Here is a 15,313-nt window from a genome sequence, read left to right as displayed (position 1 = left end):
GTATAAATCTTGCTCCACACTTCAGGCCAATCCTGTTTTTATCTTTCCAGACCTCTAAAACATTTTGAGTAGGATAGATCACATGTTATAGTACCTCACTCTCTCCATCCTGAATTTTCTACATGACTTCTTGCTCTGGTCTGTGACCTCTCTTACTTGTCCTTTGTTTGCTTTCCTCACCCTGTGCTGACCCTCCACAGAGAATGGGAAGCTACCCTTCATGGCCATGCTTCGGAATCTGTGCAACCTGCTGCGGGTTGGAATCAGTGCCCGCCACCATGAGCTTGTGCTCCAGAAACTCCAGCATGAGGTATGTGTGAGGCTCAGGAGGACTAGTGGGTGTGGAGATGCTGGCACATCTTCCTTGTGGCTGGGGAAGGTCATGGCCACCAAGCTAATTCCACATGAGCTATACACAGGTACATGGGGAGACAGATCTAGGGAGACAACCCCCAGAGATTCAAGTATAAAAACTTTTCCTTTTTATTTTCTGGGATCACTGATTTACCAAGAAGAAGCACTTTTGTGATGTAACTGACTTCAGAGGGAGTCTGATATAAAAGAAACAAGGCTCCTTCTGTTACTTCTCCATTTTTCTTTACCTCTTCTCATTTTCTCACTTGACAACTTTCTTTTTTCTTTATTCTTCTCCAGCTTTCTCTGTATCTCTTCTGTAATATCCATTTTATATGTCCTCACTTGCCCACAAGTCTAATAGAGTAGTTATCTCAGATTCCTGGCTCCTAAGGCCCCTGATTACCTCCCCACTCCATACTCCCTGATACTTTGCTCATGACCCCTCCTTTGTTTGTTTTTGTTTGTTTGTTTGTTTTGTTTTGTTTTCACATTTATTTATTTTTGAGAGACAGAGCGAGACAGAGTGTGAGCGGGGGCAGGGCGGGGGGAGGGCACACAATATAAAGCAGGCTCCAGGCTCTGAGCTGTCAGCACAGAGCCCAACGTGATGACCCCTCCTTTGCTTTCCAGAAATCGGTGATCCACAGTCGGCAGTTTCCATTCAGATTCCTTAATGCCCATGATTCCATCAGTAACCTTGAGACTCAACTCAGAAATAAAGGTATTTATTATCTGTCTTCTTCTGAATCCCATTTGTTTCTCATGTCTGAGAGTAGGTGAAACAGGAGCCTTCATATGTGTCAGCCTCTTGCTTTCTAGTCTCAGAGTGTAGGGTGGGCAGAGGTGAGACACTTGCCAGCCCAAGGGTCCAGGCTCAGGACCGGTATTGGTGGGAGGACAAGAGGAGGGACTAGAAGCTGCTTGACTCAGATGCTTACCTGTCTTCACACAGCATTGCCACTTCCTTCCAACACAAAACTGATGCATTCGATAATGATTAGAAATGCGAGAAAGAACAAGAATTGGACCTATCGGAGGTATCCTCGCAACCCAAGTCGTCGGGAACTTCGGACAACAATGATGATACCTGTGATATATGAGCAGCTTAAGCGGGAAAAGCTGAAAATACAAAAGGCCAGGTGTGTGTGTGTGTGTGTGTGTGCGTGCGCGCACGTACACAAATGTGCATATGTGCATGTGCTATCTGGGAGCAAAGGCTGGGCAACAAGAGGCACCCTTACAGGGCTTGGGAGTCATCTGACAACCCCAAATTTTATTCTGTAAGACATACTTGTCCCAGTGGCTCAGACTTGCCTGGTTCCAATTGTCTCTTGCATAGCAAACCTTGTCTTTAACATTGTCCTGTGGTGAGATCATGAAAAAAAAACAAAACTGTGGGCCTCCAATTTATTTTATTTTATTTTATTTTTTAATTTTTTTCTAAATGTTTTTAGTTATTTTTGAGACAGAGAGAGACAGAGTATGAGCAGGGGAGGGGCAGAGAGAGAGGGAGACACAGAATCTGAAGCAGGCTCCAGGCTCTGAACTGTCAGCACAGAGCCCGACGCGGGACTCAAACTCACAGACTGAGATCATGACACGAGCTGAAATCGGATTCTTAACTGACTGAGCCACCCAGGCGCCCCTGGGCCTCCAATTTATTTTATTTTATTTTTTTTTAATGTTTATTTTTTATTTTTGAGTTGGGGGAGGGGCAGAGAAAGAGGGAGAAAGAGAGGAACCCAAGCAGGCTCTATGCTGACAGCAGAGAGCCTGATGTGGGGCTTGAACTCAGGTACTGTGTGATCATGACCTGAGCCAAAGGTGGATGCTCAACTGACTGAGCCACCCAGGCGCCCCTGGGCCTCCTATTTATTATGTGATTGTTTTATTGGTGTCTGTGGGTTCTGTGAATCTGTGTAACATTTCCCTTCTCTTAGCGTATGCTAGTGTCCTCTGCTTCTGCTCTGGTTCAGTGTCCTTTTCTTCTCCAAGATATCTGTTTGTTCTTTTTGTTTCTCTCTCTTTCTCTGTCCTTATTTTCTGACTCATTTACTTTCTCATTTCTATATATATAGATATATAGTCTTTACATATATATAAAGATAGTTAACATCAAGCAGGCTCAAACTCAGGCATAAACCCTGTTCTGTAAGTTTGATGAAGTCCCAGCACTCTATGCTTTAGATGCTTCAGTAGTATCTTCATTCATTTTCATTCAAGACAAACTCAGGGCTCATCTAACCTACTAGGAGGTTCCTGGCCGCTCAGTGGCCTGATTATCTCCTGAATCAGTGAATCAGTGGCTGTACAGAGGGCCATTTAAGAATCAAGCTTGTGAGATGCCTGGGTGGCTCATTTGGTTAAGCATCTGACTTTGGCTCAGATCATGGTCTCATGGTCCGTGAGTTTGAGCCCCGCATCGGGCTCTGTGCTGACAGCTCAGAGCCTGGAGCCTGTTTCAGATTCTGTGTCTCCCTCTCTCTCTGACCCTCCCCCGTTCATGCTCTTTCTCTGTCTCAAAAATAAATAAACGTTTAAAAAAAAGAAAAAAGAATCAAGCTTGGCATCCAGTCCAAACAACGTGCCTTTGCTGGCCAATATAGTGGCCACTAGCCACATGTGGCTAATTGGGCCTGAGATGTGCTGGATTTTGAGGATAGTGTGAAAAAGGATGTAAAATATCTCTTTCGTAACTTTTGTGTTAATTATGTGTTAAGGTGAAAATATTTTAACATGTTATGTTAAATCAAATGTCATATTAAGTTAATTTCTCCTATTTTTACTTTTTTAATGTGGCTACTAAAAATTTTTTATTACATGTGTAATTTTCATTTCATTTCATTCCATTAATTGTAATTTAATTCTGTTGGATAATACTGGTAGGGACTATCGAATTTTCTAGATTAAAAACATTATTATGAAAAAATTTTAAACACAAATAATGAGAATAGTATAATGGACTCTCATAAAACTATTAGCCATATTCAGTGATTATCTAGATTTTACTGTAGTTCTTTTGGTCCCTTCTTTTTTGGGGGAAGATGTTCTTAAGAACAAATCTGAATAATATGATACATTTTACTTCATCCTTTCATATTTCATGTGTGTCTCTTTAAAAATTTTTTTTTTGTTTATTTATATATGAGAGAAAGAGAGAGAGACAGAACACAAGTAAGGGAGGGACAGAGAGAGAGGGAGACAGAATCTGAAGCAGGCATCAGGCTGTGAGCCGTCAGCACAGAGCCTGATGTGGAGCTCAAACCCACAAAATTGTGAGATAATGACCTGAGCCAAAGTCAGATGTTTAACCGACTGAGCCACCCAGGCGCCGCTCATGTGTGTCTTTTAAAGCAGGCATTTTTTGGGCTCTTGGGTGGCTCAGTTGATTGAGTGTACGCTTCTTGATTTTGACTCAGGTCATGATCTCACAGTTTGTGAGTTTGAGCCGCAAGTTGGGCTCTGTGCTGAAAGTGCAGGGCCTGCTTGGGATTCTCTCCTCTCTCCCTCTGCCCCTCCCCTGCTCATGCTAGCTCTCTCTCAAAATTTCTCAAAATTTATTTATTCTTAAGTAAGTACTTAAGAAAAAGAAATTAAAACAGATATTGTCTTATGTAATTAAAATGTCATTAATATACCTAATAGAACTGAAAATAATTCCTTGGTATTATCATTTATTATCTAGTCCATATTCAAATTTCCCAATTATCTCAAAAGTATGATTTTACAATTTTATTCAAATTAGAATCCAAATAAGGCATACACATTATATTTAATTATTAAGTCTCTCATATCTCTTTTAATCTTTTCTTTGTCTTCATACCATTGACTTGCTGTAGACACTGGGTTCAAGGGCTCTGCAGAATGTCCCACATTCTGGATTTGTCAACTTCCTCATGGTGTCTTCTAACTTGTTTCTGTTTCATGTACTGAGGGCATTAACTCCAAAGGCTTGTACAGATTCAGATTTCACTTTTTTTTTTCCTTGCAAGAATATTTCATAGGAGATCTTTTGTGTGCTATGAGTGAGACCAGCAGACTTTTTTTTTTTTTAACCTCCTCATAGGATAAAGGATCATAAGGCGCCAAAGATCTGTGGTCCTACTCAGTGTGATGTTAACGAAGATTGACCCATGTGTTTAAATGGTTATAGCCTGATCTCTTCACTGGAAGTTGATAGTTCATCCATTGGTGATCTTTTCCTGAACCAATTGTTTCATTAACAGTTCTAGAATGGGAATTTTCTCCATTCCCGTATTCATTAGCTGGAATTCTAAAAAGAACTTGCTTTATCAACTAAAGCTGTTTAGTTACCCTGAAGTAAAGATTCTACTAGAAACGAGGGACAAATGTTCTTTTTTTTGTCCCCTTTAATTGCCAGTTTTCGGGGGCGCCTGGTTGGCTCGGTTGAGTGTCCGACTTCAGCTCAGATCATGATCTCGCGGTTTGTGGGTTCGAGCCTCACGTTGGGCTCTGTGCTGATAGCTCAGAGCCTGGAGCCTGCTTCGGATTCTGTGTCTCCTCCTCTCTCTGCCCCTCCCATGCTCATGCTTTGTCTCTCAATGATAAATAAATGTTAAGAAAAAAAAATTAATTAAAAAAATAATTTCCAGTTTTTGGAATAAGGAGTTAATATTCTTTAAAATACAATTTAAAAGTAAGTTAAATCTTGCCTCATGAAGTATGGATTGATATGGGAAGTGTGGCAAATGATTTCAGAGAGTGGATCAGGAGATGACTTCTCCTCTCCAGCCATGAGACTGGGTTAGAAGAGTCCTATAGGATGGCGGCAAGGGAACATCTGTCCCAGTCTTCTCTACTGGCAATGGAGGCAGGCTGCGGAAGTGGTGTGAACACTTCATTCTGGGGTGGCAAGTTCTCATCTTCCCATCTGCCTCAAAATGGCAAATATAGAAGCCCCTGAACCCTTCTGTGTCTTTTCTGCCTGCAGACAGTGGAAATATGATGGTGAGATGCTGGTTCGGTATCGTCAGGCCCTAGAGACAGCTGTGAACCTCTCCGTGAAACACAATGTGCCCCCGCTGCCAGGCCGCACCATCTTGGTCTATCTGACAGATGGCGGTGCAGACCAGTTCTGTCCCAAGCGCAACCCAGAAGGGGTAAAAAAAAATTAAAAGGTGGGGGGTTGGTAGGATGCTGGGGATCCCGAGAACTATCCTGTTCCCAGATGTGGTTCTCCCAAGGAAGCACTCAGAACTGAAATAAATGGCAAACATTTGCTTCTTGGTATCAGACCTTGGTTCCTAGGGACAGTTCCTAGAATGTGGTCTCTAGCCTATTTATGGATTACAATACTTATATTTCACATTTGGCTGGTGCTTAATTCTCTCTAAATTTCTGTCACCGAAGTATGTTTCATTTTTACATCCTATATCCCAATGTTGAATTTGGGCAGGACTGCTGGCCCTTCTCCACCCTGGCCAGCTCTTACTGAAAGCTGCTGAAGCTGTCCCTTCCTAACTGGAGATTTTGTCCTTTTCCCCCAACTAATGGAGGCTGGAGGCGTTTGGCCTTCAGGGCTGGATGGGCAAGGGTGGATTTCAAAATAGGGGAGCCAAGGCACTTGGCCAGCTCAGTCAGTAGAGCATGTGACTTTCGATCTCAGGGTGGTGAGTTCAAGCCCCATGTTGCACATGGAGCCTACTTAAAAATATAGGAGATCCTTATTTCACCCTGATGTTTGTCCAATCAGCCCCACCTAAACTATGTGCTGCTGCTGATTGGGATGGTAATTGCACGGGCGGAGCAGGTGGATCTCTTACTGTGCGGAGGAGGCACTGTGAAGACTATCACAGTTAAGGCAGAAGAAGGTATCCTGAAGACGGCCGGCATACTCCAGGCTCAAGTCCAGGTCAGACACCTGCCCCCACCATGCAAAAATGCATGAATGGTCACAGCCCTGGACACAGGCTAGAAAATCAGGAAAGGCTTGGATATATACAGTGCTGAAGATTCCCAAGCAGTATTTGGTGTTTGTTGCTTACCGATTGTCTCCCATGCAAATAAGGAACATGAGACTCTTTCCTTCAGGAGCCAGATGGAGAGGATGAATGGTCCCTGCACACTTTTGGGAAGTACCTGTTGTCTCTGGCTGCCCAAAGGGTCCCTGTGAGTAGTCCCCAGTCCCTGAGAAACTCTCCCCGCCCTCACCCTTCCCTCCTCAACTGATGTGTGTAATTTCTCAAAGGTCATCTTTCAAATGAGGGGCAGTACCCACACCCACTTCCTGCTGGCTGCAGCCCTCTGCCGTGTGGTGTGCTGGTAATTGTTTAACAACCGGTGCTCTGGAAAAAAATGAATCTTGGTTAATAGCATTTGCTAATTTCTAAGGTGTAAATTACTCCAATCATGGCTGATTTCAAGCTGCCAGCATGATATCAGTGAACAGAGGTGAGAAGAGATGCTCAGTAGCACACCATTATATGGTATTTCTACAACGTAGATCGAGTATGTAAATAAGATCTAGATAATGGTAAAATGTAGTAAAATAACTAGGAAATGATGAGTTTCAAGTATTTATTACCTTTGTTTTTAATATAATTTATTTGATTATAAGTTTATACTCTTCAATGTTTAGCAGTGGCACTATTTAACAACTGGATCACAAAATTCCTAAAAATGTAACAGTTAGCTCTTGTGAGCCTGAGTGAGCCAACTACAGCACACCACTGCCCCTCCCCCACTTTCTTGCCCCTCCATGTCAGGGTGTAGTGGCTCCCCCATCCTAAGGGCTCTCATGAGAGGCAATTTCCATTCCCTTCAGTTCCCTTCAGAGTTCTCCTAATCCCCTCAGCCCCAGAGATCTCTTCTCTTGATGTCCTAAGCTTATTAGCATCTCTTCTGTCCCTGTGCTCCCTGTTCTCAGCCCCTCCCTTTTCATCTTACAGGTGGACAGGGTCATCCTCTTCGGCAATGATATGTATGAGAAACTGATAAATGAGGCCAAACAGCGTTTCTGGCAGCATGTGAATTCCAAGTGCCTCTTTGTTTGTGTTCCCCTAAGTAGGATATGTGACACGTAAGGACGCTCAAACTCCTTGTCCAGTGCCAAAAGATAGGTTTTCATATTTCCTCTCTACCCCCACTGGAGCTTGGGGCATTCCCACTCACCAGATGCCTTCCATCTCTGCCTCCTACCTTGATTGCACTTCAAATACTAGAACCTTCTCTGAAGTCTTTAGCCTAGCTCCATACCCCTTTGTAGGGGTCCATCCCAGCCCCCACCTAGCACATGACCCTAATTAAACATGCAGAGGTGGGGTATCCATCCTAGAGCGCAGGGACTCTGTGTTCCTGGCACTGTTTCTAATGGTTGCTTCTTCCTTTGCCAGATTATCAGATTCAAATCCCAATGACGTGACACTCTCAGGCTGTAATGACGGGATCCTGAAGTGAGTACAGAATGGACGCACAAGGGGTTGGGGGCTTTGTTAGAACGTCTTTCAGAGATTACTTGTGTCTTCTACTCCACTTACTTCTGTTTTTAAGCAAGATAGAAGTTTATTCCTCTTTTGCCACTGTCCAGATGTAGCAGCAGCAGAATGTTACAGGGACCCAGACACCTTCTGTCTTATTGTTCCACCATCCTCAAATACTCTGCTTTCACCTCACGGTTCAAGACTGCTGCTCCAGCCCCAGTCATCATTTTTGCATTACACCTAGTAGGAAAGAGGAGAAGGGGACAGGGGAGGTTGCACTGTTCTCTTTTAAGGGAACAACGCAAGGGTTGGTCACGTCATTTCTATTCATTCTTTGCCGCCTCTGTTCCATTCTTGATCCAGAGTAAATCTCATGCTAAATTTATTTATAGATGCCAAATTTACAGAAATCTTTTAACTTTGTCTCTATGCTTAGCCTTCTCATTTACTTGTTTTCTCTCTCCTACCTTTTCCTTTGTATGCCTCCATCGCCCCCCAGCTGCTAGTAGGAAGCCTCAGGCCCATTCCTCCTCCAGAGAGCTTTCACAGCTGATACAAAGCTGATCAAGCTCTGAATGGGATGGCCTTAGTCTTTAATCTTTAATCTTACCCTTTGCCAGCCTAACTACCCCTGGCCCAACAGAAAGCCCATGATGACCATGCTAGAGCTGGGTGTCTTCTCTGTTCCTTCATCCCTGTAGTTCTGCACCCCTGTTTATTTTAAGTCTACATTCACTGCTTATGGTTGTCTTCTTAAGGGGCTCCAGTTAACTGGGTGACCTACCTCTCTATATCTTTGTCCCCTGCCCCCTTGGAAGACCTGCCTGATTCTGACTCTGGTATTCACTCTTACTTATTTTGTTATATTTATGTCAGGTTCATTGCAGAGCGTGGAGTCTCCTGTCTTCTAGAGCACGTGGGGCAAATGGACAAAATATTCAAGATTCCACCACCCCAAGGAAAGACTGGGGACCTGTCTCTCCGGCCACTGGAAGAGGTCACTCTAAGCCCCTTGGCTCTGATTTCCCAGCATGGGTTAGTCTATGTTTCTATGCCTTTGTGAATCGGGAGACACTGTGGTCAAAACCTGCAGAAATTCTGGTGGCTGCAGTTCTGGCTGTGGAGATGCTGTTTGTTCTACTCACTAAGTAGAACTCATCTCTTTCCCAGGTAGGGATTTCCCTGACGGAGGAAGTTGTCAGATAGTGAGCATACTACTTTCTCTACCTGGGCAGGGGGTCAGATGTGAGGCGGGCAGCAGGCAGCGGGCAGCATGCACTGTGGACATACAGCCAGGGCTCAGGCAGAGGGCTTAGGAGAATAGGCTCTGGCTTTCTCATCACAGCTTTGCCAAGTAGTAGCTTGAATCTTGGGCTAGTTGTTTTTAATTTCTTAAAAACTTTAGTTTTTTATTAGTAAAATGGAAATAATGATGGTGCTTACCTCACAGAATGGGCAAATAGTAAGTGCATAATAATTAGCTGACAAAGAGGGATATGTGAGAAATGGCAAGTAGGGTTTAAGTTCCAGGGCTCTGCAGGAGAGGCTATAAGCAGGTTATTCTCTGGAGGCCTGCTGGACCTCCCCCTGGCATCTGTCATACCTTACTTGTACTGGCTTGTGCTGAAGGATGTGCTCAGCCGCATCTGTGGAATTGGGTTGTGGGGCTGATTGCTAGAGTGAGCCCAAGCCTCTGCTTACCCCCAGATGGCGCAGCATCAGGCTTTTCATTTCCTCCACTTTCCGGGACATGCACGGGGAGCGGGACCTGCTGCTGAGGTCTGTGCTGCCAGCATTGCAGGCCCGAGCGGCCCCTCACCACATCAGCCTTCATGCCATTGACCTGCGCTGGGGCGTCACTGAGGAGGAGACCCGGAGGAACAGGTGAGGGGGCCACAGAGAAGAGCTGGGACAGAGATGAAGGGCTTGAGTGGTAGAATTGAGGTGGGTAGGGTTGAGGCTACAAGGGAGTCTGAAGGCCTAGGGCAGGGGCTGCTATTTGGATGCTAACAAGAGCAGTCTGCCTTTACTTGGCTCAGTTTTGAGCCAGGGCCCTATCTTCCTATTTATACCTGTATTCTCTGATCCAATGCCTCCATAACCATGTCTGCAGACAACTGGAAGTGTGCCTTGGGGAGGTGGAGAACTCGCAGCTGTTTGTGGGGATTCTGGGCTCCCGCTATGGCTACGTTCCCCCCAACTACAACCTCCCTGACCATCCTCACTTCCGCTGGGTAAGGCAGGTTGGGGGTTGGAGTGGGGTCTGGGGAGGAAACAAAGGTTGGGACAAGTGTGGAGAGAAGCCACAGTGTGTCAGGAACCTTGGGACTAGATCTGAGACTTGAAGGTGAAACCCAGGCAGAAGGTTCTGCAAGCGGCCAAGTCATAGATGAGGGAATTCCTTTGAGAAGTGCCTCCCAGTTGGCCAAGGGATGCGAGAGGTAAGAGGGTAGGTCTGTTTAGGGTTTGCTATCAGACGGATCTGGGTTCTGATCTCCCTTCTATCATTTATAGATTGTGTGACTTTGTGGGAAACGGCTTATCCTAACCTAGCCTCAACTTCCCCATGTATTAAAGAGGAACAGTGGAGTCTATACTGTAGGGTTACTATGAGGATTAGAAATCTATTTTTAAAAATGCTCAACATGTGACAGGCATTCAGTACATGTTAGCTACTAGCTGTGTTTTGTTGGCTTGTGTCTGGAGGGAGGGAGGAATATTGCTGAGATGCAGGAACCCTAGGGTCTTGGTAGGTCTCAAGGGAGGGGTCAGTGTGACCTGGGACTGAACCAGCCTGTTCTCTGCCCTCTCCCTGCAGGCCCAGCAGTACCCTCCAGGTCGCTCTGTGACAGAGATGGAGGTGATGCAGTTCCTGAATCGGGGCCTTCGTCAGCAGCCCTCTGCACAAGCTCTCATCTACTTCCGGGATTCTGGCTTCCTCAGGTACCTGCTGTTGCTTCTGGACCTCGCAGGCTCAAGGGCCAGATCTTCTCTCTCCATAGCATTCAGAGTACAGGAGGGGGAGCTAGAAGAGAGTACAAGGCTCAGAAAGCTTGCCTTGCAGCACCAAATAAGCCTTGCCACTGAAGCCAGGTGATCTCTGCTTGCGGAGTTTTAGGGAACCACAGCCAGGTCTGATGGTTGGGGCTGAAGAGAGGCTGGGGTCTGAGTGTAGCCTCACTTTTGGGGTATCTTTGGTGGTCAGCTGTGTCCCAGATGCATGGAAATCTGACTTTACTTCTGAGTCTGAAGAGGCCGCACATCGAATCTCAGAACTGAAGAGCTACCTGAGCAGACAGCAAGGGATTACCTGTCGTAGGTGAGCTGGGGTGGGGGTGGGGTGGGTAGAGAGCAGAATATATGGAGGGGGGCCAGGCCCACTCTGACTCTGCTTGTGCGTGGTTCACCTGTAGATACCCCTGTGAATGGGGGGGTGTGGCAGCCGGCCGGCCCTATGCTGGGGGGCTGGAGGAGTTTGGAAAGTTGGTCCTGCAGGATGTGTGGAATATGATCCAGAAGCTTTACCTACAGGTCAGCAGGGGCGCCCATGGCCAGGGTAGTGGAGAGAAGGTAAGGTGGTCTGGGTAGTCCTGGATGGGAAGTAATTTGGTGGGGGCTCTGTGAGTTTTCAGGTCTGGGGTTCCTGAGGGGCATGGAAACATTATCAGTCACTGTCCCATGTGTCCTCAGCCTGGGGCCCAGCTGGAACAGCCAGTGTCCATCCCAGATGATGACTTGGTCCAGGCCACCTTCCAGCAGCTGCAGAATCCATCAAGTCCTGCCCGACTGCACCTTCTTCAGGACACAGTGAAGCAGCTAACGCTGCACCGAGGGAGGCTGAGCCTGGTGACCGGGCAGTCAGGACAGGGCAAGACGGCCTTCCTGGTACATAGTCTCAGAGCCCCGGGCAGGAGGAAGTGAGGGCCATGTAGGCTAAGGAAGCAGGGCACAGGGAGTTGTGCATGTAACAATGTGACCATGTTTTCTCTTTGCTGTCCATGCAGGCATCCCTTGTGTCAGCACTGCAGGCTCCTGATGTGGCCAAGGTGGCCCCGTTAGTCTTCTTCCACTTTTCAGGGGCCCGCCCTGACCAGGGTCTTGCCCTCACCCTGCTCAGACGCCTCTGTGCCTATCTGCATAGCCAACTGCAAAAGCCAGGTGCCCTCGCCACCACCTACCGGTGTGTATCCCCCATTAGTCCAGCCTTGTTGATTCCACATGATGCCACCCTGTATCTCCCTCTCTCACTGATCCTGGTCCTTACAGGGGCCTGGTATGGGAGCTCCAGCAGGAACTGCTGCCCAAGTGTGCTCAGTCCCTGAAAAGTGGCCAAACCCTGGTGTTGATCATCGACGGGGCTGACAGGTTGGTGGGTCAGCATGGGCAGCTGGTCTCAGACTGGATCCCAAAGACACTTCCCCCGGTGAGTGTGAGAAGGAGGTGGGGGTGGGATGCAGTAGTGGGGACGGGGGCTCTCCAGCCTTCTCCTCTTCTTTTTCCTTCTACCTTCTTCTCTTTATGCCCAAATATCACAGCGGGTGCACTTGGTACTGAGCGTGTCTACTGACGCAGGCCTGGGGGAGACCCTGGAGCAGAGCCAAGGTGCCCATGTGGTGGCCCTGGGGCCTCTGAAACTATCTGCCCGGGCCCGGCTGGTGAGAGAGGAGCTGGCCCTGTATGGGAAGCGGCTGGAGGAGTCACCTTTTAACAACCAGGTTGGATGTTGGCCAGGGCTGGAGTGTGTGAGGCCCCAGGGTGCTGAGGCTGCTAGCTGCCCCGTGCAGCCCTACTGCTTTGTTTCTGCAGGAACTCTGTGCCAGGGGATGCTGTTAATAAGATAACCAGGATTCCTTATAACACCAGCCAGCCTTTTTCCCCTAGAGATAGCCTCCCGGGGTCCATCCCAGTGAGGGGAGGAGTAAGGCTGTGATTCTTGGGTGGGGTGGGCTGAACCACAGGGGCTTTCCAGAAAGTAGGGCTGGCTGGCAGAGCAGTATAGCAAAGGGATGGCTGTGAGGTGATGCCATCAGGTCACTGCTGGGGATTCTCAGAGGAGGAACTGCCCTGCAGTGGGCTGGGTGCTTGGGGTGGAGCTCAGGGGGGTTGAGGACTGGCTGTGGCAGGCTCTCTGCTCCCCACACTGAGTCCCCTTCGTCTTGTCAGATGCGGCTGCTGCTGGTGAAGCGGGGATCATCCCTGCCACTCTACCTGCGCTTGGTCACGGATCACCTGAGGCTCTACACGTTTTATGAGCAGGTTGGTTGAGAATGTAAACCCTCACCACTTATTTTCTAAGTCCTAATCCACTTCCCATTCTTCATTCAGCTCCTTTCACCCCCATCCCTCTACTTTTCGTACCCTGTCCTGTGTCATCTTGTAATCACCATTCCCCATCTCGACTCACCACTACCCTCACTTCTTTCCCACTGTTTCTCTTCCTTTTCTCATCCTTTCCCATGACTTCTCCAGCTGCCCACTCCCCTCCCCACAACGAAAGCCACCTCTTCTCCTCCCCTCACTGGCTAAAGCCCGGTCTCCGTCCTCTCCCAGGTGTCTGACAGACTCCGGACCCTGCCGGCCACTGTCCCCCTGCTGCTGCAGCACATCCTGGGCACCCTGGAGGAAGAGCATGGCCCTGATGTCCTTCCCCAAGCTTTGGCCACCCTTGAGGCCACACGCAGTGGTCAGTGGTTGGGATGGGCTGGGAGAACGAGAGTTCAGGGGTTGGATGACCTTGGTTCAGTTGGGGTCTCCGTGAGCAGTGTGAGGAGGAGCCAGGTGTCATGGGATGGGTATGCTGTGTGGTTTGGTGAGGGCCTCAGAGAGCTGGGGTTTGCAGGTCTCACTGTGGACCAGCTGTACGGAGTGCTGAGTGCATGGCGGATACTTCCCAGGGGAACCAAGAGCTGGGACGAAGCAGTGGCTGCTGGTAACAGCGGGGACCCCTTCCCCATGGGCCCATTCGCCTACCTCGTCCAGAGTCTGCGCAGGTACAGCTGCCCCCAGCTGAGCTCCCACCAACCTCCTGTGCCTTCACATCTTTGAGCCAGAACCCCATGTGGTCCTTTCTTCATTCCACCCTCCCCTCAGTATAGGCCCTGACACACAGGCCCTGAATGGGTTGCCACTTAAGTTACCACTATATGGGATGGGAACGGGAGTCCACAGCTGTGCCAGGTACTCACTGACAGGCCCCCTTCCCTCCTCTCCTGCTCTGTTTCCCTCACATGAGGACAGTTTGCTAGGGGAGGGCCCCCTGGAGCGCACCGGTGCCCGGCTCTGCCTCCCTGCTGGGCCCCTGAGGACAGCAGCCAGATGTCGATACGGGAAGAGACCAGGGCTGGAGAAGACAGCACACACCCTCATTGCAGGTGATTGGAGCCCAAAGTGACCCCGGGGCACTGAGTGTGGGGCCTATACCCGGAGGCCAGGACCACCTACTGGTGCTCCCCATCAGCTGGCCCCTCACCTGCCACCCCAGTGAGCGAATGGCTTTTGCGGTAGCCTATGGAATACGATCTTTGGAGATGCTTTAGGGCTGAGCCCATCTCAACGTCTGTTCTGTGATCCACACCTGCAGCTCAGCTCTGGAAGACATGTGACCCCGATGCCTCGGGCATCTTCCGAAGTTGCCTTCCTGAGGCTCTGGGAGACTTGCCTCACCACCTGGTTAGTCTCGAGATCCCATAGACACCTTCTCCCAAGCAGCTGCTTTGACTGTTCTGAGACCCCACTCCCTCTTGACTGCACCATCACCACTACCATGATGCCCCTCTACCTTTCTCCTTTCAGTTTTCCTGCCCTCTTCCTTGAGGTCCTTTGTCCCAGCTCCTAGGTTGAGGTCCTGGCTGTACAGACAAGGTCTAAAACTAGATTATTCCTCCTCACCTGCCTCTTCATATCCTAATGAATCCAATGACCTTCCCAGCTCCAGAGCGGGAACCGTGACCTTCTTGCAAAATTCCTCACCAATCTCCACGTGGTGGCTGCACATCTGGAACTGGGTCTGGTCTCTCGGCTCTTGGAGGCCCATGCCCTCTATGGTGAGAGGTGGCTTCTCTGAGATCTGGGCCTCCTGGGTGTGTTCATGGGGGGTCTGCTCCGGGGGAGGTATAATGCAAAGAACAGTTAAATTTCTCTTCTAGGTTAAAAATGCCAAAGGGGTAAGCAAGTAATTTTCAGGGGACCTTCTGCCCAGATCTCTTAGACCAGAGGTTTCCAAACATTATTTAATAGGTATAAAATTACCTAGGATTGTTGTTCAAACTGCAGATCTCTGGGTCCCCAGATTCCATTTCCCTAGGTCTGGAGTGGGGCCTACGGCTTTGTACGTCTAATGGGTGTTCCTGATGTGGGGTCAGAAGACTTTGAGACGACATCTTATTTTATTTTTCTCTTTTTTACTTTCTAAAATTTATTTATTTTTTATAATTTACATCCAAGTTAGTTAGCACATGGTGCCACAATGATTTTAGGAGTAGATTCCTCACTGCCCCTTACCCATTTAGCCCATCCCC

At 48.2% G+C, this 15,313-nt stretch overlaps 1 protein-coding gene across 5 annotated transcripts in view; it reads left to right on the top strand.

The window, feature by feature from the left end:
• The window catches only part of TEP1 (telomerase associated protein 1), a 39,787-nt gene that overhangs the window by 13,075 nt on the left and 11,399 nt on the right, over positions 1 to 15,313 (top strand). For all 5 annotated transcript variants that reach the window (XM_042989309.1, XM_007091374.2, XM_042989310.1 and 2 more), the window contains 24 exons: positions 201 to 310; positions 988 to 1,078; positions 1,310 to 1,496; positions 5,309 to 5,477; positions 6,071 to 6,229; positions 6,409 to 6,486; positions 7,266 to 7,396; positions 7,710 to 7,769; positions 8,673 to 8,831; positions 9,504 to 9,680; positions 9,910 to 10,030; positions 10,615 to 10,739; positions 11,002 to 11,115; positions 11,210 to 11,327; positions 11,487 to 11,681; positions 11,801 to 11,976; positions 12,063 to 12,219; positions 12,332 to 12,511; positions 12,960 to 13,052; positions 13,347 to 13,479; positions 13,636 to 13,786; positions 14,034 to 14,167; positions 14,377 to 14,465; positions 14,725 to 14,839. In XM_042989309.1, coding sequence (XP_042845243.1) covers positions 201 to 310; positions 988 to 1,078; positions 1,310 to 1,496; positions 5,309 to 5,477; positions 6,071 to 6,229; positions 6,409 to 6,486; positions 7,266 to 7,396; positions 7,710 to 7,769; positions 8,673 to 8,831; positions 9,504 to 9,680; positions 9,910 to 10,030; positions 10,615 to 10,739; positions 11,002 to 11,115; positions 11,210 to 11,327; positions 11,487 to 11,681; positions 11,801 to 11,976; positions 12,063 to 12,219; positions 12,332 to 12,511; positions 12,960 to 13,052; positions 13,347 to 13,479; positions 13,636 to 13,786; positions 14,034 to 14,167; positions 14,377 to 14,465; positions 14,725 to 14,839 — 3,222 coding nt within the window. The remainder of the gene's footprint in view (positions 1 to 200; positions 311 to 987; positions 1,079 to 1,309; positions 1,497 to 5,308; positions 5,478 to 6,070; positions 6,230 to 6,408; positions 6,487 to 7,265; positions 7,397 to 7,709; positions 7,770 to 8,672; positions 8,832 to 9,503; positions 9,681 to 9,909; positions 10,031 to 10,614; positions 10,740 to 11,001; positions 11,116 to 11,209; positions 11,328 to 11,486; positions 11,682 to 11,800; positions 11,977 to 12,062; positions 12,220 to 12,331; positions 12,512 to 12,959; positions 13,053 to 13,346; positions 13,480 to 13,635; positions 13,787 to 14,033; positions 14,168 to 14,376; positions 14,466 to 14,724; positions 14,840 to 15,313) is intronic.

The sequence above is a fragment of the Panthera tigris genome, chromosome B3 (genome assembly GCF_018350195.1).
Source record: "Panthera tigris isolate Pti1 chromosome B3, P.tigris_Pti1_mat1.1, whole genome shotgun sequence".
Taxonomy (NCBI): domain Eukaryota; kingdom Metazoa; phylum Chordata; class Mammalia; order Carnivora; family Felidae; genus Panthera; species Panthera tigris.
Note: the sequence above shows the minus strand (reverse complement) of the source record. Positions and strands in the feature narration are given on the sequence as shown.